The 25,741-nt window shown below is 41.8% G+C and overlaps 1 protein-coding gene across 1 annotated transcript in view; it reads right to left on the bottom strand.

Annotated features, from left to right (window-relative positions):
• RECQL4 (RecQ like helicase 4) overlaps positions 1–25,741 on the bottom strand; it is a 101,295-nt gene that overhangs the window by 61,436 nt on the left and 14,118 nt on the right. The window contains 15 exon segments of the mRNA XM_030964784.1: positions 2,034–2,171; positions 4,747–4,913; positions 7,471–7,636; positions 10,596–10,775; positions 10,855–11,044; positions 12,460–12,530; positions 12,613–12,749; positions 16,429–16,521; positions 16,612–16,739; positions 18,086–18,193; positions 20,279–20,302; positions 20,338–20,372; positions 20,457–20,547; positions 22,753–22,807; positions 22,809–23,189. Of these exon segments, the coding sequence (XP_030820644.1) occupies positions 2,034–2,171; positions 4,747–4,913; positions 7,471–7,636; positions 10,596–10,775; positions 10,855–11,044; positions 12,460–12,530; positions 12,613–12,749; positions 16,429–16,521; positions 16,612–16,739; positions 18,086–18,193; positions 20,279–20,302; positions 20,338–20,372; positions 20,457–20,547; positions 22,753–22,807; positions 22,809–23,189 (1,964 nt within the window).

The following is a 25,741-nucleotide window of genomic DNA, read 5'->3' as shown; positions in this document are numbered from 1 at the left end:
AATTCATTTTTTCCGGGAAAAAAACCCTAAAATTCACTTTTTTACTCGGTAAAAATTCATTTTTTTCTGCGGGAAATAGCCCAAAATTCCATTTTTACTTGTTGAAAATTCAAAATTTTTTCCGGAGGAAAAAAAACCCCAAAATTCCATTTTTTACTGGTTAAAAGTTCAATTTTTTTTCTGGGGAAAAAACCCCCAAAATTCACCTTTTTACTCATTAAAAAGTCCATTTTTTCCAGGAAAAAAAACCAACCAAAATCCCATTTTTTACTTGTTAAAAATTCCATTTTTTCTGGGAAAAAAAACCCCAAAATTCCATTTTTTACTCGTTAAAAATTCCATTTTTTCTCGGGAAAAATTCAAAATTTATGGGGGAAAAAACCCCCAAAATTCCATTTTTTACTCGTTAAAAATTCCATTTTTTCTCGGGAAAAAACGCCCAAAATTCCAATTTTTCCTCATTAAAAATCCCAATTTTGGGTGGATTTTTTTGGAATTTTCCTATGGAAAAAAACCCCAAAAATTCCAATTTTTCCCCATTAAAAATTCCCTTTTTTAACCATTTTTTGGGATCCAAACCTGGGAATTTTCCTGAATTTCTCTGGAATTTCCTGCAGAAAAAAACCCCAAAAATTCCAATTTTCCTTCATTAAAAATCCCAATTTTGGGTGGATTATTTTTGAATTTTCCTGAATTTTCCTATGGAAAAAAAAAACCAAAAATTCCAATTTTTTCTCATTAAAAATCCCAATTTTGGGTGGATTATTTTTGAATTTTCCTATGGAAAAAAAAACCCCAATAATTCCAATTTTTCTCAATAAAAATCCCCAATATTTTGGAATTTCCTGTGGAGAAAAAAAAACCCCAAAATTCCAATTTTTCCTCATTAAAAATCCCAATTTTTGGTGGATTATTTTTGAATTTTCTTGAATTTTCCTATGGAAAAAAAACCCCAAAAATTCCAATTTTTCCCCATTAAAAATTCCTTTTTTTAACCATTTTTTGGGATCCAAACCTGGGAATTTTCCTGAATTTCTCTGGAATTTCCTGCAGAAAAAAACCCCAAAAATTCCAATTTTCCTTCATTAAAAATCCCAATTTTGGGTGGATTATTTTTGAATTTTCCTATGGAAAAAAAAACCCCAATAATTCCAATTTTTCTCAATAAAAATCCCCAATATTTTGGAATTTTCTGTGGAGAAAAAAAAACCCCAAAATTCCAATTTTGCCTCATTAAAAATCCCAATTTTTGGTGGATTTTTTATTTCCCTGGAATTTCCTATGGAAAAAAACCCCAAAAATTCCAATTTTTCCCCATTAAAAATTCCCTTTTTTAACCATTTTTTGGGATCCAAACCTGAGAATTTTCCTGAATTTCTCTGGAATTTCCTGGAGAAAAAATCCCCAAAAATTCCAATTTTTCCTCATTAAAAATCCCAATTTTGGGTGGATTATTTTTGAATTTTCCTACGGAAAAAACCCCAAAAATTCCAATTTTTCTCATTAAAAATCCCCAATATTTTGGAATTTTCTGTGGAGAAAAAAAAACCCCAAAATTCCAATTTTTCCTCATTAAAAATCCCAATTTTTGGTGGATTTTTTTTGAATTTTCCTATGGAAAAAAACCCCAATAATTCCAATTTTTCTCAATAAAAATCCCCAATATTTTGGAATTTCCTGTGGAGAAAAAAAAACCCCAAAATTCCAATTTTGCCTCATTAAAAATCCCAATTTTTGGTGGATTTTTTTTTATTTCCCTGGAATTTCCTATGAAAAAAAACCCCAAAAATTCCAATTTTTCCCCATTAAAAATTCCCTTTTTTAACCATTTTTTGGGATCCAAACCTGAGAATTTTCCTGAATTTCTCTGGAATTTCCTGGACAAAAAATCCCCAAAAATTCCAATTTTTCCTCATTAAAAATCCCAATTTTGGGTGGATTATTTTTGAATTTTCCTACGGAAAAAAAACCCAAAAATTCCAATTTTTCCCCATTAAAAATTCCCTTTTTTTCTCTATTTTTGGGATCCAAACCTGGGAATTTTCCGGATTTTGCCCCGCAATTTCTGGGCATTGACAAGGAGCAAAAACTCTCTGCACCAAAGCCTTGACCGCCCAGAAATCCACGGAGTTTTCATGGATGCGGCGACGCAATTCCAGAAAATCCTCACCCTGGGCAAAGAAAATCCCAAATTAATTCCAAATCTACAATTTGGGGAATTTTTCCCCCAAAAAAAAACCCCAAATTTGGACCAAATCCCTCAAAATTCCACCAAAATTTCACTTTTTTTACACCAAAATTCCACTTTTTTTCACAAAAAATTCAAATTTTTTGCATCTTTTTTCCCCAAAATTCCCTAAATTTTCCCCATTTTTCCCAAAATTCCCCAAATTTTCCCAATTTTTCCTCATTTTTCCCAAAATTCCCCAAATTTTCCCAATTTTCCCCATTTTTTCCCAAAATTTCCCAATTTTCCCCAAATTCCCCCAAAATTTCCCAATTTTCCCAATTTTTTCCCAAAATTCCCCAAATTTTCCCAATTTTTCCCCATTTTTCCCAAAATTCCCCAAATTTTCCCAATTTTCCCCATTTTTTCCCAAAATTTCCCAATTTTCCCCATTTTTTCCCAAAATTCCCCAAAATTTCCCAATTTTTCCCCATTTTTTCCCAAAATTCCCCAAATTTTCCCCATTTTTCCCAAAATTCCCCAAATTTTCCATTTTCCCCATTTTTTCCCAAAATTCCCCAAATTTTCCCCATTTTTCCCAAAATTCCCCAAATTTTCCACATTTTCCCCCATTTTTCCCAAAATTCCCCAAATTTTCCCCATTTTTCCCAAAATTCCCCAATTTTCTCCCAATTTCTTCCAAAATTTTCCCCAAATTTTCCCAATATTCCCCATTTTTTGGAGATTTTTCCCCATTTTTCTCCAATTTCCCCCATTTTTCCCCTATTCTTTCCTAAATTTCCCTCACATTTTCCCAATTTTTCCCTCATTTTTTTGCAATTTTTCCCAATTTCTTTCCCAATTTCCCCTCTAATTTTTCCCTGCTTTTTCCCCAATTTTCCCCAAAATTTCCCCCAAATTTTCTCTCATTTTTCCCAATCTTTTCCCCCAATTTTTTCCAATTTTCCCTGAAATTCTCCCTGATTTTTCCCCAATTTTTGTCAAAATTTCCAAAAAAATCTTCTCAATTTTCCACAATTTTTGCCCAATTTTTTTTGTGATTTTCCCCCAATTTCTTCCCAATTTTCTCCCAATGTTTTTGCCATTTTTTCTCCAATTTTCTCCCAATTTTTTCTCCAGTTTCTCCCAAATTTCCCCCAAAATTCCCCCTATTTTCTTCTGAATTCTCCCACATTTTCCCCCTGATTTTTCCCCTATTTTCTCCCCAATTTTTGCCAAAATTTCCCAAAAATCTTTTCAGTTTTTTCCCCAATTTTTTGTGATTTTCCTCCAATTTCTCCCTGAATTTTCCCCAGTGTTTTTGCCATTTTTCCTCCTATTTACCCCAATTTTCTCCCTACTTCCCCCAATTTCCCTCAAATTTCCCCTATTTTTCCCAAATTTTCCCCCATTTTTCCTCAAGTTTTTCCCAATTGTCCCTGAATTTTCCTGATTTTCCCCCCACTTTTCTCCATTTTCCCAATTCTCCCCAATTTTTCCTTAATTTTCCCCCAACTTTTTCCCAATTTCCCCCTATTTTTTTCAGATTTTTCCTGATTTTTCCCACAATTTTCCCTCATTTTTTCCCAATTTTTCCCTGATTTTCCCCCAACTTTCTCCCAGTTTTTTCCAAATTTTCCCTAACTTTTCCCCATTTTTCCTCTAAAATTCTCCAAAATTTCCTGATTTTTTTACCATTTTTTACCATTTTCCCTTGATTTTCCTCCAATTTTTCCCAAAAATTTCCCCAAATTTCCCCCCATTTTTCTACTTTTTTCCAAAATTTCCCTCAAATTTTTCTGATTTTCCCCCAAATTTTTCCTGATTTTTTCCTGCTATTTCCCCCAATTTTTCCCAAATTTTTCCTGATTTTCCCCCAATGTTTACCCATTTTCCCCCAATTTTCCCACAAATTTTTCCCAATCTTTTCCCAATTTTCCCCCAATTTTTTCCCTATTTCCCCCAAATTTCCCCATATTTTCTTCCGATTTTTTCCCAATTTCTTCCCAAACTTCCCCCAAATTTCCCCAACTTTTCTCCAATTTTTTCCCCAATTTTCCCCCAATTTTTTTGAGATTTTTCCCAATTTTTTCGCCAATTCTCCCTGAATTTTCCCACATTTTTCCCCCTAAATTTCTGTCAAATTTTCCCGCTCTTCCCCCATTCTCTCCCCATTATCGCCTCTCCTCACCCCGCTGTGCAGACACAGGTGTCCCCAGGCCGGCTGCCCGTCCCTGCCCCCCCTGCCCCCATTATTCCCCATTATCCCCTCTCCTCACCCCGCTGTGCAGACACAGGTGTCCCCGGGCCGGCTGCCCGTCCCTGCCCCCATTATTCCCCATTACCCCCTCTCCTCACCCCGCTGTGCAGACACAGGTGTCCCCAGGCCGGCTGCCCGTCCCTGCCCCATTCTCCCCCCATTATCCCCTCTCCTCACCCCGCTGTGCAGACACAGGTGTCCCCCTGTCCCTGCCCCCATTATTCCCCATTATCCCTCTCCTCACCCGCTGTGCAGACACAGGTGTCCCGGGCCGGCTGCCCGTCCCTGCCCCATTCTCCCCATTATCCCCTCTCCTCACCCCGCTGTGCAGACACAGGTGTCCCCGGGCCGGCTGCCCGTCCCTGCCGGCCCTGCCCACGTGCTGCAGGAAGCTCTCGGCGCAGGCGGTGCCGCCGTGGAGCAGGACGGCCCTGACGCGGCCGCAGTGGATGCCCAGGCCCACGCAGGCCGTGGCGCACAGCACCCACCGGTGACGGCCAGCGAGTCAGCGCTGCGCCAGTGGGCGCCGCTACCGGGGCTGAGCCCCAGCGTGGCCTGCGGCACGGCGCTGCAGCGCCGCGGGCCCTGCAAGGCACAGGCCGGGCCTTGCCCTCAGTGCTTCACCCACGCACGACATCAAATTGCCCCAACACTTCCACTCTTTCCCCCCAATTTTTTCCCTTTTTTTCCCAAAATTCCCCACATTTTCTCCCATTTTTTACCCAAAATTTCTGCCAAATTTTCCCAATTTCCCCCATGTTTTCCCCAAAATTCCTCAAATTTTCCCAATTTTTACCCCATTTTTTCCCAAAACGCGATTTTTCCAAAATTCCCCAAATTTCCCGGTTTTTACCCCATTTTTCCCAAAATTCCCCAAATTTTCCCGGTTTTTACCCCATTTTTCCCAAAATTCCCCAAATTTTCCCAAATTTTTCCCCATTTTTCTGAAAATTCCACAAATTTTCCTGATTTTCCCCCCAATTTTTCCCCATTTTTACCCCATTTTTTCCCAAAATTCGGTTTTTCCAAAATTCCCCAAATTTTCCCGATTTTTACCCCATTTTTCCCAAAATTCCCCAAATTTTCCCAAATTTTTCCCCATTTTTCTGAAAATTCCACAAATTTTCCTGATTTTCCCCCCAAATTTTCCCAAAATTTCCCCCATTTTTCCCTGAAATGACATGAAATTCCCCCAAAATTTCCACAATTCCCCAGATTTTCCCTGATTTTCCCCCCAAAATACCCCATTTTCCCAGATTGTCCCTGATTTTTTCCCCCAAATTCCATTTTTTCCTGATTTTCCCAATGTTTCCCCAAATTTTCCCCCAATTTTCCCCAAAATTTCCCAATTTTTTCCCCAAATTTTCCTATTTCCCCCAAATTTTCCCTGATTCCCCCCCCCCAATTTTTCCCATTATCCCCCCAAAATTCCCAAATTTTTCCCCAAATTTCCCGGATTTTCCCTGATTTTTTCCCTCCAAAATTCCCCAATTTTTTTCCTGATTTGCTCTGATTTTTTGGCCCCAATTTCTCCCATTTCCCCCCAAAATTCCCCAACTTTTTTCCCTAAATTTCCCCAATTTTCCCTGATTTTTCCCCCATTTTTTCCTTTTCCCCCCAAAATTCCCCAATTTTTCCCCCAATTTTTCCCATTTTCCCCAAAATTCCCCAATTTTTTCCCCAAAATTCCCCGATTTTTTCCTGATTTTCCCAACTTTCCCCAAATTTTTCCCAACTTCCCCCCCAATTTTAATTTCCCCCAATTTTTCCCATTTTCCCCCCAAAATTCCCCAATTTTTCCCCCGATTTCACCCCTAAATCCTCCAAAATTTTTTTGAAATTCTCTGCAATTTCCCCCAATATTTCTCAATTTTTTCCCCGAATTCCCCCAAAATTCCCACTTTTTCCCCAAATTCACCAAATTTTTCCCAAATTTCCCCCAATTTTCCCTGATTTTCTCCCCCCATTTTTCCCATTTCCCCCCCAAAATTCCCCAATTATTTCCCCGAATTTCCCCAATTTTTCCCTCAATTTTTCCCACTTCCCCCCAAAATTCCCCAATTATTTCCTCGATTTCCCCCCCAATTATTTCCTCGATTTCCCCCCCAAAATTTCACAATTTTTCCTGATTTTCCCTGATTTTCACCCCAATTTTCCCTGATTTTTTCCTCCAATTTTTCCCATTTTTCCCCCAAAATTCCCCAATTTTCCCTGATTTTTTCCTTCAATTTTTCCCATTTTCTCCCCACAATTCCCCAATTATTTTCCCAAATTTCCTGATTTTCCCTGATTTTTCCCCCAATTTTTCCCATTTTCCCCCAAAATTCACCAATTTTCCCCCCAATTTTTCCCATTTCCCCCCCAGAATTCCCCAATTTTGTTCCCTATTTTCCCCGATTTTTCCCCCATATTTTCCCATTTTCCCCCCAAAATGCCCCAATTTTTCTCCAATTATCCCTGATTTTTCCCCACAAAATTCCCCATTTTTTTCCTGATTTTCCCAACTTTTCCCCAAATTTCCCTATTTTTTCCCCTGATTTTCCCAAATTTCTCCCAAATTTCCCCCCAATTTTGCCCCAAATGCCCCAATTTTTCCCATTTTCCCCCGATTTTCCCCGATTTTTTCCCCCAATTTTGCCCATTTTCCCCCAAAAATTCCCCAATTTTTCCTGATTTTCCCTGATTTTTTTCCCCCAATTGTGCCCATTTTCCCCCCAAATTCCCCAATTTTTCCCCAAATCTCCCCAATTTTTCCTGATTTTCCCTAATTTTCTTTCCCCCAATTTTTCCCATTTTCCCCCCAAATTCCCCAATTTTTCCCCAAATCTCCCCAATTTTTCCTGATTTTCCCCCCTAATTTTCCCCCCAAAATTCCCCATTTTTTTCTCTGATTTTCCCAACTTTTCCCCAAAATTCCCCAATTTTTTTCCCCAAATTTTCCCAAATTTCCCTGATTTTTTCCCCCACTTTTGCCCATTTTCCCCCCAATTTTCCCTGATTTTTTTCCCCCCAGTTTTGCCCATTTTTCCCCAAATTCCCCCACCTTTCAGGGTTTTTGTCCCCGGCACCTCAGGGAACTCGTTGTGGATCAGCGCCGCCAGCCGCTCGCTCTCCTCCCTGCGCGTGCAATAAACGATCACAGAATTCCCAAAATCGCCGCAATTCCCAAAATTCTCCCGGCTCCACTCGCGCAGCACCCGCAGCACGCCCTGCAGGGGGAAAAACAAAAGGGGAAATTGGGAATTTTCCCCCAAAAAATTGGGGTTTTTTCCCCACAAAAATTGGATTTTAGGGCAGAAAAATGGGGAATTTGTCCCAAAAAATGGGGATTTGAAGGCAAAAAATGGAGATTTTCCCTCAGAAAATGTGGGATTAATCCCCCCAAAAAAGAATCTTTTTCCTGAAAATGTGGTATTTCCCTCAGAAAATGTGGAATTCCACCTTAAAAATGCAATTTGAGGCCCCAAAAATGAAATTTTTCCCTCAGAAAATGTGCCATTAATCCCAAAAAATGAAATTTTATACCCTAAAAATGAGGATTTTTCCCTAAAACAATGTGGGGTTGATCCCAAAAAATGCAATTTTAGGCCCTAAAAATGTGGACTTTTCCCTCAGAAAATGTGCGATTGATGCCAAAAGATGCAATTTATGCCCTAAGAAATGAGGATTTTTCACAAAAATTTGAGGCGGGCCCTAAAATGTGTTTTTTCCTCAGAAAATATGGAAATTGGGACTAAAAAATGTGTACTTAACAAAGTAATAATAATCACAAAAATAGAATTTTTCCCTCTGGAAATGTGGAATTTGTCCAAAAAAAAATTTGAGGCCCTAAAAAGGAACTTTTTCTCTCAGAAAATGTGGAATTAATCCCAAAAATTGCAATAATGAGGTCCCAAAAATGTGGGAGAAAATGAAAAAAGGAATGGGGATTCCTCAAAAATTGTGGAAAAAAATTTAGGCCCTAAAATCAGCCCTCAAAAGTAACAAAACTCCTCCGAATGTGGATCCACATGCACCCAAAATGTGGCCCCAAAAATGAAATTTTTCCCTCAGAAAATGTGCCATTAAGCCCAAAAAATGAAATTTTATACCCTAAAAATTAGGATGTTTCCCCAAAACAATGTGGGATCCATCCCAAAAAATGCCATTTTAGGCCCTAAAACCAGCGGTTTTCCCTCAGAAAATGTGCGATTGATGCCAAAAGATGCAATTTATGCCCTAAGAAATGAGGATTTTTCACAAAAATTTGAGGCTGGGCCCTAAAAATGGGGATTTTTCCCTCAGAAAATGTGGAATTCGTTGCAAAAAAAGAAATTGTTTTCCTCACAAAATACGGGACTAATCACAAAAATAGAATTTTTCCCTCGGGAAATGTGGAATTTGTCCGAACAAAAGCAATTTGAGGCCCTAAAAAGGAATTTTTTCTCTCAGAAAATGTGGACTTAATCCCAAAAATTGCAATAATGAGGTCCCAAAAATGTGGACTTTGAGAAAAAACGGGATTACTTCCAAAAAATGCAATTCTAGGCCTTAAAAATGGGGATTTTCCCTCAGAAAATTGTGGGATTTCACAAAAAAAAATGCAACTTGAGGCCCTAAAAAAAAGGATTTTCCCTCAAAAAATGTGGAAATAATCCCAAAAAGTAATTTTAAACCCAAAAATTGAGATTTTCCCTCAGAAAATGTGGGATTGATCCCCCCAAAAAAGAATCTTTTTCCTGAAAATGTGGTATTTCCCTCAGAAAATGTGGAATTCCACCTTAAAAATGCAATTTTAGGCCCCAAAAATGAAATTTTTCCCTCAGAAAATGTGCCATTAAGCCCAAAAAATGAAATTTTATACCCTAAAAATGAGGATTTTTCCCTAAAACAATGTGGGGTTGATCCCAAAAAATGCCATTTTAGGCCCTAAAAAAATCAGAAAATGTGATGGATTGATCCCAAAAATGCCATTTTGGGCCTAAATATGTTCCTCAGAAAAAATTCGTTGCAAAAACTTTTTTTCCCTCAGAAAATATGGGACTATCACAAAAAAATTTTTCCTCAGGAAATGTGGAATTTGTCAAAAAAAATTTGAGGCTAAAAGGAACTTCTCTCAAAAATGGGAATTAATCCCAAAAATTTATGAGGCCTCAAAAAACTTTTCGTAAAAAGGGGATTTCTCCCAAAAATGCAATTTGAGGCCTAAAAACGGGGATTTTCCCTCAGAAAAGAGAATTGACGATTTTAGGCTAAAATGAACTTTTCCCAAAAATGTGATTAAAAATTTTATATCCTAAAAATAGAATTTTTCCCCTAAAACAATGTGGGGTTGTTTAAAATGTGGCATTAATCCCAAAAAATGAAATTTTAGGCCCTGAAAATAGGGATTCTGCAATTTAGGCCCAAAAAAAGGATTTCCCTCAGAAAATGTGGAAATACTCCCAAAAAAGCAATTTTAGGTGCTAAAAATGGGGAATTTTCCCCCAGAAAATGTGGGATTGATGCCAAAAATACAATTTTAGGCCCTAAAATAGGGTCCTCAGAAAATTGGGAATTTCCCCAAAAGCCATTTAGGTGCTAAGATTTTCCACAAAAATGTGGGTAGATGCAAAAATACAATTTTAGCCCCCCAGAAATGACGTTTTAAGCCCTAAAAATGGGGATTTTCCTTCAGAAAATATGGCCTTAGGCCCAAAAACAGAATTTTCCCTCAGAAAAAGTGGGATTAATGCCAAAAACCACAATTTTAGGCCCTAAAAATGGGGATTTTCCCTCAGAAAATGCAGTTTTATGCCCTAAAAGGAGAATTCTTCCCTCAGAAAACGTGGGATCGATCCCAAAAAAAGAATTTTTTCCCTGAAAATATAGATTTTCTTCCTCAGAAAATGTGGCATTTCTTCCAAAAAATGCCATTTTAGGCCCTAAAAATGTGAACTTTTCCCTCCGAAAATATTAGATTAATCCCCAGAAATGAAGTTTTAAGCCCTAAAAATGGGGATTTTCCTTCAGAAAATATGGCCTTAGGCCCAAAAAATAGAATTTTTCCCTCAAAAAAAGTGGGATTAATCCCAAAACCCACAATTTTAGGCCCTAAAAATGGGGCTGTTCCCTCAACAAATGTGGAATTTGTTCAAAACCCTAAAAATGGGGATTTTCCCCCCAAAACGATCCCAAATCTGCACGCACCTGATCCGGGTCGGCCTCCAGGGACACGGAGAGCCGCAGATTTTCGGGAATTCCGAAGGTGCCGACGGTGGAATTTCCCTCGGGAATCCCCAAATGTTCTGCCACGTCCCGAGCCGTGGCCACCGTGGCCGTGGCCGTGAGGCCCAGGAAGCACCGAACGCCCAAACGCTCCCGGAGAACCTGGAATTTTGGGTATAAACTCCAGATTTTGGGGGATTTTTTGGGATTTTCCAAGGTTTTTGAGGTTTTTTCCCCTCACCTTGCAGACCCTGAGGTAAGCGGGTCGGAAATTGTGGGACCATTGGGAGATGCAATGAGCTTCGTCCAGGCAGGCGAAAGCCACGGGAGGGAAATGGCGGAAAAGGCGGGAAAAAAATTCTGACCCCGTCACAGATTCCGGGGAAAGCAGCAGGATTTGGGCTCGGCCGCTCCTGACCTGGTGGGAAACGGGGATTATTCCGGATTTTTTTAAGGAAAAAGTGGAAGGAAGGAAGTAAGCAAGGAAGGAAGGAAGGGCAGGGAAAACTGAGGGGAAAAGTGGGGAAAAGGGTGGGAAAAACTGAGGGAAAAACGGAGGGAAAATGTGGGGAAAAAAGGCAGGAAAAATTGAGGGGAAAAGAGTGGGAAAAACTGAGGGGAAATGTGGGGAAAAGGGTGGGAAAAACAGGGAAAACTGAGGGGGAAAGGGCAGGGAAAAGAGCAGGAGAAACAATGAAAATGTGGGGGAAAGGGTGGGAAAAAACTGAGGGGAGAAGAATGGGAAAAACTGAGGGAAAATGTGAAAAAATGAGCGGGGAAAAGTGAAGGGAAATGTGGGGAAAAGGGGGGGGAAAACAGGGAAAATCTGAGGGGAAAAGAGTGGGAAAAACTGAGGGGAAAAGGGTGGAGAAAAGGGCAGGAAAAACTGAGGGGAAAAGTGGAAAAATGTGGGGGAAAGGGTGGGAAAAACTGAGGGAAAATGTGGGAAAAGGGTAGGGAAAACTGAGGGGAAAAGGGCAGGGAAAAGGGCAGGGAAAACTGAGGGAAAATGTGGAGGAAAACAGGGAAAATTGAGGGGAAAATGTGGGGAAAAAGGCAGGAAAAACTGAGGGGGAAAGGGGAGGGAAAAGAGCAGGAGAGACAAGGAAAATGTGGGGGAAAGGGTGGGAAAAACTGACGGAAAATGTGGGGAAAAGGGTGGGAAAAACAGGGAACACTGAGGGGAAAAGGGCAGGAAAAACTGAGGGAAAATGTGGAGGAAAACGGGAAAACTGAGGGAAAATGTGGGAAAAGGGCAGGGAAAACTGAGGGGAAAAGGGCAGGGAAAAGGGCAGGAAAGACTGAGGGAAAATATGGGGGAAAACTGGGAAAAACTGAGGGAAAATGTGGGGGAAAAGGCAGGAAAAACTGAGGGGAAAAGAGTGGGAAAAACTGAGTGGAAATGTGGGGAAATGGGTGGGAAAACCAGGGAAAACTGCGGGGAAAAGGGCAGGGAAAACTGAGGGAAAATGTAGAGGAAAACAGGGAAAAACTGAGGGAAAATGTGGGGGAAAGGGCAGGGAAAAGAGCAGGAGAAACCAGGAAAAGCTGAGGGGAAAAGATGGGGGGAAAGAGTGGGAAAAACTGAGGGGGAAAGAGTGGGGAAAAGGACAGGAAAAACTGAGGGGAAAAGTGGAAAAATGGGTGGGAAAAAGCAAAGGGAAGTGTGGGGAAATGGGTGGGGAAAACAGCGAAAAACTAAAGGGAAAAAGGTGGAGAAAAGGGCAGGAAAAACTGAGGGGAAAAGTGGAAAAATGGGCGGGAAAAAGTGAAGGGAAATGCAGGGAAAAGGGTGGGGAAACAGGGAAAAACAGAGGGAAAAGGATTTCACTCACTTTTTTAATGGCTGCTTCGCTGGGATGGGGTGAGGTTGGAGTGGATGCAGACGGCTTTGAGAGCTGAGGGGAGGCCGGAAACCTGGGAGTGGGAATATTGTGGGGTTTTTTTGGGATTTTGTGAGGGGAAATATCCCCAAGAAAAGGAGGAATGGCGGGAATACCTGGTCGTCCATGAGGGAGACGAGGGGGGAGATGACGATGGAGATGCAGGGGGACCGGCGGTGGTAGAGGAAGGCGGGGAGTTGGTAACACAGGGATTTGCCCGAGCCTGTGGGCAGCAGCAGCAGTGTGGAGATTCCTGGGGAAAAATGGGAATTGTGGGATGTTGGAAGAGGGGAAAAGGGCAGGAAAATCTGAGGGGAAAAGGGCGGGAAAATCAGAGGGAAAATGTAGTAAAAAGGGCGGGAAAAACTGAGGGGAAAAGGGCAGGAAAATCTGAGGGAAAATGTAGTAAAAAGGGTGGGAAAACCTGAGGGGAAAAGGGCAGGAAAACCTGAGGGGAAAAGGGCAGGAAAAACTGAGGGGAAAAGGGTGGGAAAAACTGAGGGAAAAAGGGTGGGAAAAACTGAGGGGGAAAGGGTGGGGAAAAGAGCAGGAAAAAAAAAGCAGCGTAAAAAGAGAAGGGAAAAAAATGGGAAAAATGATGGGAAGTTGGTAGTAGAGGGATTTGCCGGAGCCTGTGGGCAGCAGCAGCAGCCTGGAGATTCCTGGGGGAAAATGGGAATTTTGGGATGTTGGGAGAGGGGAAAAGGGGGAAAAAGGGTGGGAAAATCTGAGGGAAAAAGGGTGGGAAAATCTGAGGGAAAATGTAGTAAAAAGGGTGGGAAAACTGAGGGGAAAAGGGCAGGAAAATCTGAGGGAAAATGTAGTAAAAAGGGTGGGAAAAACTGAGGGGAAAAGGGCGGGAAAAACTGAGGGGAAAAGGGCAGAAAAAACTGAGGGGAAAAGGGGAAACAGGGACAGGAAAAACTGAAGGGGAACTGTGGGAAAAGAGTGGGAAAAACTGAGGGGAAATGTGGGAAAAAGGTGGTGAAAAAAAGGAGGGGAAAATTTGAAAAGGGGGCAAAAGTGAGGGGGAAATGTGGGAAAAGGGTGTGGGGGAAAAGTCAGGGAAAGACTGAGTGGAAATGTGGGAAAAGGGGCAGGAAAAACTGAGGGGAAATGTGGGAAAAAAAGGTAGGAAAAACTAAGGGGAAATGTGGGAAAAAAAGGTGGGAAAAACTATGGGGAAATGTGGGAAAAACTGAGGGGAAAAACCGAGGGAAAAAGGGCAGGAAAAAAGAGTGAGGAGAAAAGGGTGGGGGAAAAGGAAGGAAAAAGGATAGGAAAAGTGGAGGGGAAAAGGAGTGGGGAAAAAAGGGCAGCAAAAAGAGCAGGAGAAAAAGAGAAGGAATAAATGGTGGGAAAAAAGGGTGGGAAAAGGATGGGAAAAATGGAGAGAAAAAGAGCAGGATAAAAGGTGGGAAAAAAGGGCAGGAAAACTGAGGGGGGAAAAGGAAAAAGGGCAAAAAAAAGGTGGGCAAAAATGGAAGGAAAAATGGGGAGAAAGGCAAGAAAAAAGGGCAGGAAAAAGTGCATGAAAAAAAGAGGAAAAGAGTGGGAAAAACCGAGGGAGAAAGAGTGGGGAAAAAAGGGCAGGAAAAGAAAGGAGAGGGAAAGGGGGGGAAAAAGAGCAGGGAAAAAGAGGGGGGAAATGGCAGGAAAAAGGGCAGAGAAAAAATGAGGGGAAAAAAGGTAGGGAAAAAAGAGAGGGGAAAAAAGGCAAGGAAAAAAGTGGGGGAGAAAGGCAGGGAAAAAAGAGCAGGAAAAAAGGAGCAGGAAAGGGGGGGAATAAAGGGGCAAGGAAAAAAGAGTGGGAAAATGGAAAGAAAAAAGGGCAGGAAAAATGGAAGGGGAAAAAAGAGAAGGGGAAAAAAGTGGGGAAAAGGAGGGGAAAGGAAGGGAAAAAGAGGAGGAAAAGGAGGAGAAAAAGGGTGAGGAATAAAAAAATGAGGGAAAAGGGGCAGGGAAAAAGGGGTGGGAAAAAAGGGACAAGAAAAAAGAGTGGGGAAATGGAAAGAAAGAAGGGCAGGATAAATGGAGGGGGTGAGGAAAGAGCAGGAAAAAAGGGCAGGAAAAGAGCAAGAGAAAAAGTGAGGGAATAAAGGATGGGGGAAAAAGATAGGAAAAATGGAGAGGAAAAAGGACAGGAAAAAAGGGATGGGAAAATGGAGAGGAAAAGAGAAGGAAAAAAGGTGGAGAAAAGGGTAGAAAAAACGGTGGGGAAATGGCAGGGAAATAGGAGGGGAAAGGGCAGGAAAAACTGAGGGAGAAAGGGTGGGAAGAAAAAGGACAGGGAAAAGGAAAGGAGGGGAAAAGGGTGGGAAAAGGGCAGGAAAAATGAAGAGAAAAAGGTCAGGAAAAAGTGAGGAAAATGGAGGGGAAAACAAGGGTGGGGAATAAAAAAAGGTGGGGAAAAAAGATGGGAAAAAAGGTGGGAAAAAAGGGGCAAGAAAGGAGAGGGAAAATGGAAAGAAAAAAGGGCAGGAAAATGGAGGGGGGAAAGGAGATGGGGAAAAGGAGGGGGAAAATGGAGAGAAGAAGATGGGGAAAAAGGGACAAGAAAAAGGGACAAGAAAAAATGGGAAAATGAAAAGAAAAAAGGGAGGGAAATGAGGAAAAAGTGGGGAAAATAGAGGTGGAAAAAGGGTGGGGAATAAAAAAAAGGGTGGGAAAAAGATGGGAAAAAAAGGGCAGGAAAAAGGGCAGGGAAAAAAGGGGGGAAAAAAGGGGCAAGAAAAAACAAGTGGGAAAATGGAAAGAAAAAAGGGCAGGAAAAATGGAGGGGGAAAAAAGAGGAGGGGGAAAAAAGGGGGGGAAAGGATGGGAAAAAGAGGAGGAAAAAGGGTGGGGGAATAAAAAAAGGTGGGGAAAAAAGATGGGAAAAAAGGCAGGAAAAATGGCAGAAAAATTGAGGAAAAAAGGGGCAAGAAAGGAGGGAAATGGAAAGAAAAAGGGCAGGAAAATGGAGGGGAGAAAGGAGATTTGGAAACAAGGGGGGGAAAAATGGAGAGAAGAAGGTGGGGGGAAAATGGAGGGGGAAAAAGGGGGGAAAAAAGGGGAGAAAATGGGGGAAATAGAGGAGGAAAAAGGGCAGGAAAAAGAGTGGGGGAATAAAAAAAGGGTGGGGAAAAGGGGCAAGAAAAAAAGAGGGGGAAAATGGAAAGAAAAAAGGGCAGGAAAATGGAAGGGGAAAAGTAGATGGAGAAAAAAGAGGGGGGAAATGGAAAGAAGAAGGTGGGGAAATAAAGGACAAGAAAAAAAATGGGAAAACAGAAAGAAAGAAGGGTGGGGAAAAAAAGGGGGGAAAAATAAGGAAAACGTGGGGAAATAGAGAAGGAAAAAGGGCAGGAAAAACGGCAGGGAAAAAAGGGTGGGAAAAAAGGGGCAAGAAAAAAAGAGTGGGGAAATGGAAAGGAAAAAAGGGGCAGGAAAAATGGAGGGGGAAAAAAAGGAGGGGAAAAAGGGGGGGAAAGGATGGGAAAAAGAGGAGGAAAAAGGGTGGGGAATAAAAAAAGGTGGGGAAAAAAGATGGGAAAAAAGGCAGGAAAAAAGGCAGAAAAATTGAGGAAAAAGGTGGGAAAAAAGGGGCAAGAAAGGAGTGGGAAATGGAAAGAAAAAGGGCAGGAAAATGGAACGGGGAAAGGAGATTTGGAAAAAAGGGGGAAAAATGGAGAGAAGAAGGTGGGGGGAAAAGGGACAAGAAAAAAATGGGAAAATGGAAAGAAAAAAGGGTGGGGAAAATGGAGGGGAAAAAAGGGGGGAAAATGAGGAAGAAGCGGGGAAAAAAGAGGAGGAAAAAGAGGGGGGAAAAGGGTGGGGAATAAAAAAAGGATGGGAAAAAGATGGGAAAAAAGGGCAGGAAAAAGGGCAGAAAAAAATTGAGGGAAAAAGGTGGAAAAAGGGCAGGAAAGGGGAAAAACCCTGGAAAATCTCACCAGAAAGGACCCTCATGACAGCCTCAGCCTGGCCAGGGCGGAAGGAATCGAATCCCAACGTTCTCAGAGCTTCCAGCACCTCCTCAGGAGGATCTGGGGGTTCAGCAGCAGAAATGGGAATTTGGGAAATTTTTTCTGGGGTTTTTTTGGAGTTTTTTTTCATGGATTTGCTCTGGGATTTACCTGGGACGGTCCCATCGGGGTTTGGGGGGTAAAGGGGATCCATGGGGGGGGGGGGGAAAATTCCAGAGAATTCTGAGGGAATTCCAGGGAATCCAAGGCGAGCTGGGAATTCTCTGGGTTGGAGCCATCTGGAGAGAAAAAAAGGAAAAAGAATCAGGATTTTAGCAAAAAAATTCCAGGTTTTTAGATAAAAAATTCAATTTTTAAACCCTAAAATGTCATTTTTGGGGCCAACTCCAGCATTTTCAGAGAGGAAATCCACATTTGTAGGATCTAACCTCAGTTTTTAGGGAGAAAAATCCCAGTTTTAGGATCTAAACTTGGATTTGCTGGGGAAAAATTCCTCATTTTTAAGGTTAAATTTTCCATTTTTAGGATCTAACCCAAATTTTTTTTAAGGGGAAAAAAATCCCATTTAAGGGTCTGAAATTTCAAAATTACGTTTTAGGGTCTAAAATGTCACTTTTAGGGCTAAATCCTACATTTTTAGATCCCAAATCCTGATTTGTAGGATCCACTTCCTTTTTAGGATTAAACCTGAATATTTTTAGGGAAAACCTCACATTTTTATAGACCAAAATCTCCCATTTTTAGGGCAAAAATCCCTGATTTTTAGAGCCCAAATTCCTCATTTTGAGGCTGTAAATCTCATTTTTATCAACCCAAATCCTGGGTTTTTAGTACTCACTTCCTTTTTAGGATAAACCCTCCCCTTTCTGAGGCCCAAATTCCCATTTTAAGGTCCAAATCCCCCCTTTTCAGGCTAAAATCCCAATTTTAACATCCAAATCCCAATTTCTGATGCCAAAATCCCAATTTGAAGGTAAAAATCCCATCTGAACATCCCAATCCCACATTTTTAGAGGGACAAAAATTCCCAATTTTAATGTCCAAATCCCAGTTTTTTAGAGGTCAAAATCCCAATTTTAAGGTCCAAATCCCCCTTTTTCAGGCTAAAATCCCAATTTCTGAGGTCCAAGTCCCAATTTTTAGAGGCCAAAATCCCAATTTTTGAGCCCAACCCCCCAATTCTAATGTCCAAATCCTGATTTTTGAGGCCAAAATTCCAATTTTTAGACCCAAACTCCACATTTTTGAGGCCGAAACCCCACATTTTTAGCAGCCAAAATCCCAAATTTTAAAGTTCAAATCCTGATTTTTATGCCCAAATTCCAAATTTCTCAGGCCAAAATCCCCTTTTAACATCCGAATCCCAAATTTTTGAGGCCAAAATCCCGATTTTTGAGGCCAACCCCCCAATTCTGATGTCCAAATCCTGATTTTGGAGGCCAAAATTCCAATTTTTAGACCCAAACCCCACATTTTTGAGGCCCAAATCCCAAATTTTTAGCAGCCAAAATCCCAATTTTAACATCCAAATCCCCCATTTTTAAGGCCAAAATCCCAATTTTTGAGTCCAAACCCCTTTCATTTCCCACCCTTTCTCTGGGAATTCCAAAATTCAGTTTCTCACCGGGAATTTCTGGGATAAAATCTCCATTGGTTCTTTGGGCCACTTCCTCCAGAGTGAGGAGCGGCTTCTCCTGCGGAACTTCCTCGGGGAACGATCCCAAATCCTTCCCTAGGAGCAGAATTCCCTCAAAAATCCACGGAAAAGAACCCCCCTCACCCTCTTCCTGCCGTTTTACCCCCAAAATCTCCTCAGAAATCCCCAAAATCCCGTCAGAAATCCCAAAAAATCCCCTCAGAAATCCCAAAATTTCCCAGCCTGATCATGCAATTTTCCCCTGGAACAAACCCAAATCCTTCCCTGAGCACAAAATTCCTTCAAAATTCCATGGAAAAGAACCTGCCTCATCCTTTTTAGCTGTTTTACTCCAAAAGTCCCCTCAGGAATCCCCAAAATTCCTGGCCTGACCTAGTAATCCAAAATTCCATGGAAAAGAACTCCCCTCACCATTTTATCCCAAAAATCCCCTCAGAAATCCCAAAATTTCCCACAATTTCCTCAGATATTTCCTCAGATATTTCTCCATGAATGATCCTAAATCTGATCCTAAATCCTTCCCTTTGACCAGAATTCCCTCAAACACCCACGCAAAAGAACTCCCCTCACCCTTTTCCTACCGTTTTATCCCAAAAAATCCCCTCAGAAATCCCAAAAAATCCCCTCAGAAATCCCAAAATTTCTCAGTCTGATCATGCAATTTTCCCCTGGAACGATCCCAAATCCTTCCCTGGGAGCAGAATTCCCTCAAAAATCCATGGAAAAGAACTTCTCTCACCCTTTTCCTGCTCTTTTATCCCAAAAATCCCCTCAGAAATCCCAAGAGTCCCCTCAAAAATCCCAAAAAATCCAGAAAAAAATCCCCTCAGAAATCCCAAAAATTCCCGGCCTGACCTCGCAATTTCCTCAGGAATTTCTCTGGAATGATCCCAAATCCTGCCCTGCGTGGGCAATTCCCTCAAAAATCCACGGAAAAGAACCTCCCTCACCCTTTTCCTGCCATTTTATCCCAAAAATCCCCTCAGAAATCCCAAAAAATTCCCAGTCTGACCTCGCAATTTCCTCCAGAATTTCTCCAGGAAGGATCCCAAATCCTCCCTGCACGCACAACTCCCACAAAAATCCATGGAAAAGAACCTCCCTCACCCTTTTCCTGCCGTTTTACCCCAAAAATCTCCTCAGAAACCACAAAAATTCCCCTCAGAAATCCAAAATTCCCCTCAGAAATCCCAAAAATTCCCAGCCTCACCTTGCAATTTCCCCCGGGGACAATCCCAAATCCTTCCCTGTGACCAGAATTCCCTCAAAATTCCATGGAAAAGAGCTCCCCCATCACAATTTTCCTGCTTTTTTATCCCAAAATTCTCTTCAGAAATCCCAAAATTCTCTCAGAAATTCCAAAAATTCCCAGCCAGAAATTGGAAATTCTTCAGGAATTTCTCCAGGAACGATCCCAAATCCTCCCCTGTGACCAGAATTCCCACAAAAATCCATGCAAAAAAACCCCTCCCTCACCCTTTTCCCACCATTTTATCCCAAATATCTCCTCACAAATCCCAAAATTCCCTCAGAAATCTCAAAAAAATCCCCTCAGAAATACCTAAAAATCCCTCACAATTTCTTCAAGGATTTCTCCAGGAATGATCCTAAATTCTTCGCTGTGACCACAATTCCCTCAAAAATCCACAGAAAAGAACCCCCCTCACCCTTTTCCTGCTGTTTTATCCCAAAAATCCCCTCAGAAATCCCAAAATTCCCTCCAAAATCCCAAAAATCCCCTCAGAAATCCCAAAATTTCTCAGTCTGATCATGCAATTTTCCCCTGGAACGATCCCAAATCCTTCCCTTGGAGCAGAATTCCCTCAAAAATCCATGGAAAAGAACTTCCCTCACCCTTTTCCTGCTCTTTTATCCCAAAAATCCCCTCAGAAATCCCAAGAGTCCCCTCAAAAATCCCAAAAAATCTAGAAAAAAATCCCCTCAGAAATCGCCAAAATCCCCAGCCTGACCTCACAATTTCCTCAGGAATTTCTCCAGGATGCCACATCCTGCCCTGTGACCAGAATTCCCACAAAAATCCATGGAAAAGAACCCCCGTCACCCTTTTCCTGCTGTTTTATCCCAAAAATCCCCCAGAAATCCCAAAAATCTCCTCAAAAATCCCAAAAATCCCCTCAGCACCCCCGGGCCCGGGCTCACCTCGGCACTCCGAGGCCCAGTGCCCTTTCCCGCCACACCGGAAGCAAACGTCGGCTCCGCCCCCGAACTTTTTTCTCCATTTTTGCTTCCAAACCTGGAAAAAAAAAATCCCAAATCCTAAAATTCCATCGGGGGAGAGGTCGGGAATGGCCAAAATAAAAAATTTGGGAAGTTTCACCTGTTTGCGGAGGAATTTTCCCCTCATGGATGCGCGGGAATACGATTTTCTCTTCAGGTTGAGGCGGACGAAATTGCCCCGGGCCGGGGCTCTGAGGGAAAAAGGGATTAAAAACGGCGGGAAAATGGGAAAAAATGGGGAAAAAGGGAATTTTGGGATGAGGATTTTTGGGATTTTTCAGATTTTAGGGTCTTTAATTTTGGGGGTTTTGAGTTCTCCGATTTTCTCTTCAGGTTGAGGCGGACGAAATTGCCCCTGGGCCGGGGCTCTGAGGGGAAAAAGGGATTAAAAACGGCAGGAAAATGGGAAAAAATGGAAAAAAATTAGGAATTTTGGGATGAGGATTTTGGGGATTTTTCGGATTTTAGGGTCTTTAATTTTGGGGGTTTTGAGTTCTCCGATTTTCTCTTCAGGTTGAGGTGGACGAAATTGCCCCGGGCCGGGGCTCTGAGGGGAAAAGGGATTAAAAACGGCGGGAAAATGGGAAAAAATGGAAAAAAATGGGAATTTTGGGATGAGGATTTTTGGGATTTTTCGGATTTTGGGGTCTTTAATCTTGGGATTTTTTGAGTACTCAGATTTTGGGATTTTTTTTTTTTATTTTGGGGGTTTTGAATTTTGGGGTCTCCGATTTTGTGGTTCTTGGATTTTTGGGATTTTTTTTGATTTTGGGGTTCTTGGATTTTTGGGATTTTTTGGATTTTGGGGTCTTTCATTTGGGTTTTTTGGGGTTTGCAGGTTTTTGGGATTTTGGGGTCTAAGTTTGGGGATTTTTCAGATTTTCGGGATGCGGACTTTTGGGGTTTTTAATTTGAGGATTTTTTGTGATTTTGGGAGTCTCAAATTTTGGGGTCTCTGATTTTGTGGTTCTTAGATTTTTGGATTTTTTTTAGATTTTGGGGTTCTCGGATTTTTGGGGATTTTTAAAATTTTTGGGATTTTTCGGGTTTTGGGGTCTATAATTTTGGGGTTCTGATTTTTGGGGTTCTCAGATTTTGGGGTCTTTAATTTTGGGGATTTTTCTGATTTTTGGCGTCCTTAATTTTGGGGTTTTCCAATCTTGGAAAAAAGGCAGGAAAAAAAAGCAGAAAAAGGGGAAAAAGGAGGAAAAAAAGTGGGAAATGCTGGAAAAGGTGGGAAAAGTGGAAAAAAGGAGGGAAAAGCTGGGAAAGACTTGGGAAAAGGTGGGGAAATGAGGAAAAAGCTGGGAATAATGGGAAAAAGCCATGGAAAAGTGGAAAAGTGGGGAAAGAGATGGGAAAAGCTGGAAAAAACCCAGGAAAAGTGGAAAAAATTGGGAAAAAGGTGGAAAAAATTGGGGAAAGGTAGGAAAGGTGCAAAACGTGGGAAAAGTGGGAAAAAATGGGAAAAAGCTGGGAAAAAGGCAGGAAAAGGTGGGAAAAGGCAGGAAAGGAGGTGAGAAAAGCTGGAAAAAAGCTGGGAAATGGGAAAAAAGGCAGAAAAATGCGAAAAAGGACGGAAAAGTTGAGAAAAAAAGGGGGAAAGTGAGGGGAAAAGGCAGGAAAAGCTGGAAAAACTTAGAAAAGAGAGAAAAAATGGGAAAAAGCTGGGAAAAAAGTGGGAAAACTGGGGGAAAAGAAAGAAAAGGTGGGAAAAGGAAGGGAAAATTGGGGAAAAGGTGGGAAAAGGTGGGAAAATGGGAAAAGGGCAAGAAAAATGGAATAAAGGCAGGAAAAGCAGGAAAAAGGTGGGAAAAGAAGCAAAAAACGGCTGGAAAAACTGGGGAAAAGTGGGAAATGCTGGAAAACCTGGGAAAAGTAGGAAGAAGAGGGAAAAGCTGGGAAAGACTTGAGAAAAGGTGGGGAAATGGGGGAAAAGCTGGGAATAATGGGAAAAAGCCATGGAAAAGTGGGAAAAGCTGGAAAAGAGGTGGGAAAAGCTGAAAAAAACTCAGGAAAAGTGGAAAAAATTGGGCAAAAGGTGGAAAAAATTGGGGAAAAGGTAGGAAAGGTGCAAAACGTGGGAAAAGTGGGAAAAAATGGGAAAAAGCTGGGAAAAGGTGGAAAAAGGGCCAGAAAATTGGGGAAAAGGCAGGAAAAGTTTAGAAAAAAGGTGGGGAAAAGGCAGGAAAACACCTGGAAACAGGGCAGGAAAAAGGCGGGAAAAGGAGCAAAAAAAGCAGAAAATGCTGGAAAAAGCAAAAAAAAAAACCGGCAGGAAAAATTGGGGAAAGTGGGAGATGCTGGAAAAGGTGGGGAAAGTGGGAAAAGAGGTGGAAAATTCCAGAAAAAAGGTGGGAAAACATTTCAAAAAAAGGTGGGAAAAGCGGAATTACCGAGCCCTGCGTGTGGTTTTGGGTTCTTCCTCCTCCTCTTCCTCTTCCTCCTCCAGGAATTCTCCGGATCCGTTTGGGAATTTTTCCTTCTTCTTTTTCTTTTTCCTTCTCCTTTTCTGGGTTTTCCCTCAGCTCAGGAATTCCGGGTTTGGATTCTCTGCCCACCTTGGCCGGAGCCTCGACGTCTCCATCCCCGTCCCGGGGCCTTTTCCTCCCCACATTCCCCAAAACTTCCGCCGCAGGTCCCGAAAATTCCCAGGTTTTTTGGGATTCCTCGCACCTCTGGATCCAGGCGGGGTCCAGAGATGCCAAGGTTTGGGCCACGCTCCGTTGGAGACGCTGGAATTTTCCAGGAATGGGGAAAAAATTGGGATTTTGGTCTGGGAATTCTGGGGAATTTTGGGGATTTTTTTTCAGGGAGGGAGGAAGGGAAAGTTCTGGGAATTCTTGGGAATTTTTGGGATTTTCTGCTGGAATTTCAGCTCCCAGCTCTGGGAGTTTTTGGGAATTTTGGGGATTTTTTCCCAGTGAGGTTGGAAGGAAAAGCTCTGGGAATTTTTGGGAATTTTTGGGATTTTCTGCTGGAATTTCAGCTCCCAGCTCTGGGAATTCCTGGGAATTTGGGGGATTTTTCCCAGTGAAGTTGGTAGGGAAAACTCTGGGAATTTTGGGGATTTTTTGGGATTTTTTCCCAGGAAGGGAGGAAGGAAAAGCTCTGGGAATTCTTGGGATTTTTGGGAATTTTTGGGATTTTCTGCTGGAATTTCAGCTCCCAGCTCTGGGAATTCCTGGGAATTTTTGGGGATTTTTTCCTAATGAGAGAGGAAGGGAAACCTCTGGGAACTTTTGGGATTTTGGGGAATTTTTGGGATTTTCTGCTGGAATTTCAGCTCCCAGCTCTGGGGTTTTACGGGATCTGGGAGGTTTCGGGGTTTTCCGGGGATTTGGGGTCAGAGGAGGCTCCTGGAGGAAAAAGAGAGAGAAAAATCCCAAATTTTTTCTACTCTGGAATTTCAAATCCGAAATTGAACGAGGATTTGGGGAAATCCAAATTTGGGGTTTCCTGGTTTGGGGATTTTCCAATTTTTGGGGTTCTCTGATTTTGGGATTCTCCCATTTTGGGATCTCCAAATTTTGGGATTTCTGATTTTGGGATTCTTCAACTTTTGGGGTCTCTGATTTTGGGATCCCAAATTTTTGGGGGTCCTGAATTTGGGGATTTTCTGAATTTTGGCTTCTCCAATTCTTGGGATCCCAAATGTTTGGGTCTCTGCTTTTTGGGGTCTCCAATTTTTAGTGTCTTTAATTTTAGGGGATCCCAAATTTTGGGATTCTCCAACTTTGGGATGTCTGATTTTGAGGTCTCAAATTTTTAGGGGTCCCAAATTTTGGGATCCTCCAACTTTTGGGGACTCTCATTTTTGGGGTTCCCAAATTTTAGGATTCTTTATTATTAATTTTGGGATTCTCTGAATTTTGGGGTCTCAACTTTTCAGGAACCCCAAATTTTGGCATTTTCAACCTTTGAGGTCTCTGATTTTTAGACCTCCCAAATTTTTGGGATTCTTCAGCTTTTGGGGTTTCTTTTTTTGGGGTCTTCAATTTTAAGGTGTCCCAAATTTTGGGACTTTCTGAATTTTTGGATTCTCCAATTTTGGGGTCCCAGATTTGTGGGGAATCCCAAATTTTGGCATTCTCCAGTTTTGGGGTCGCTGATTTTTAGTATTTGCAAATTTTGGGATTCTCCAACTTTTGGGGTCTCTGATTTTTGAGATCCCAAATTTGGGGATTTTCTGAATTTTGGCTTCTCCAATTTTGGGATCCCAAATGTTTGGGTCTCTGGTTTTTGGGGTCTCCAATTTTTAGTGTCTTTAATTTTAGGGGATCCCAAATTTTGGGATTCTCCAACTTTGGGATGTCTGATTTTGAGGTCTCAAATTTTTAGGGGTCCCAAATTTTGGGATCCTCCAACTTTTGGGGTTCCCAAATTTTAGGATTCTCCAATTTTCATTTTAATTTTGGCGGAATCCCAAATGTTGAGATTCTCAAATTTTTGGGATTCTCCTATTTTGGGATTCTTTAATTTTTGGGGTCTCCAATTTTCAGGGCTGACAAATTTTGGGATTCTCTCATTCTTGGGGGTTCCTAATTTTGGGAAAGTCTCCAATTTTGGGGATCCCAAATTTTGAGATTCTCTGAATTTTGGGGTCTCTGGTTTTTGGGGTCTCCAGCTTTTTTAATTTTGTCTTTAATTTTTGGGGATCCCAAATTTTGGATTCTCCCATTTCTGCCCTAAGGGTTCCCCAAATTCCAGGATTCTCTGGATTTTGGGGTCTCCAATTTTTGGAATTCTCCAACTTTTGGATTCTCTGATTTTTGGGATTCTCCAATTTTGGTTTTTTTTTTTTTTCCTTTTCCATTCTAAGGGCTCCTGAATTTTAGGACTCTCTGAATTTTAGGGTCTCAACTTTTCAGGAGCCCCAAATTTTGGGATTCTCCCATTTCTGCTCTAAGGGTTCCCCAAATTCCAGGATTCTCTGCATTTTGGGGTCTCCAATTTTTGGGATTCCCCAATTTTTGGATTCTCTGATTTTTGGGATTCTCCAATTTTGGGTTTTTTTTTCTTTTCCATTCTAAGGGCTCCTGAATTTTAGGACTCTCTGAATTTTGGGGTCTCAACTTTTCAGGAGCCCCAAATTTTGGGATTCTCCCATTTTTCCCCAAATTTCAGGATTCTCTGCATTTTGGGGTCTCAAATTTTCAGGAACCCCAAATTTTGGGATTCTCCCATTTCTGCCCTAAGGGTTCCCCAGATTCCAGGATTCTCTGCATTTTGGGGTCTCCAATTTTCGGGAATCCCAATTTTTTGGGGATTCTGTGATTTTGGGGATCCCAAATGCCGCCGGCCGATCCCGTTTGCGGTTCCTGACCTTGCCGGCTGCTGCCAGGTTGGATTTGAGCCTCAGCCCATAAACCTGGGCGATTCCCG

This window comes from Camarhynchus parvulus, chromosome 2 (assembly GCF_901933205.1).
Source record: "Camarhynchus parvulus chromosome 2, STF_HiC, whole genome shotgun sequence".
NCBI lineage: Eukaryota > Metazoa > Chordata > Aves > Passeriformes > Thraupidae > Camarhynchus > Camarhynchus parvulus.
Note: the sequence above shows the minus strand (reverse complement) of the source record. Positions and strands in the feature narration are given on the sequence as shown.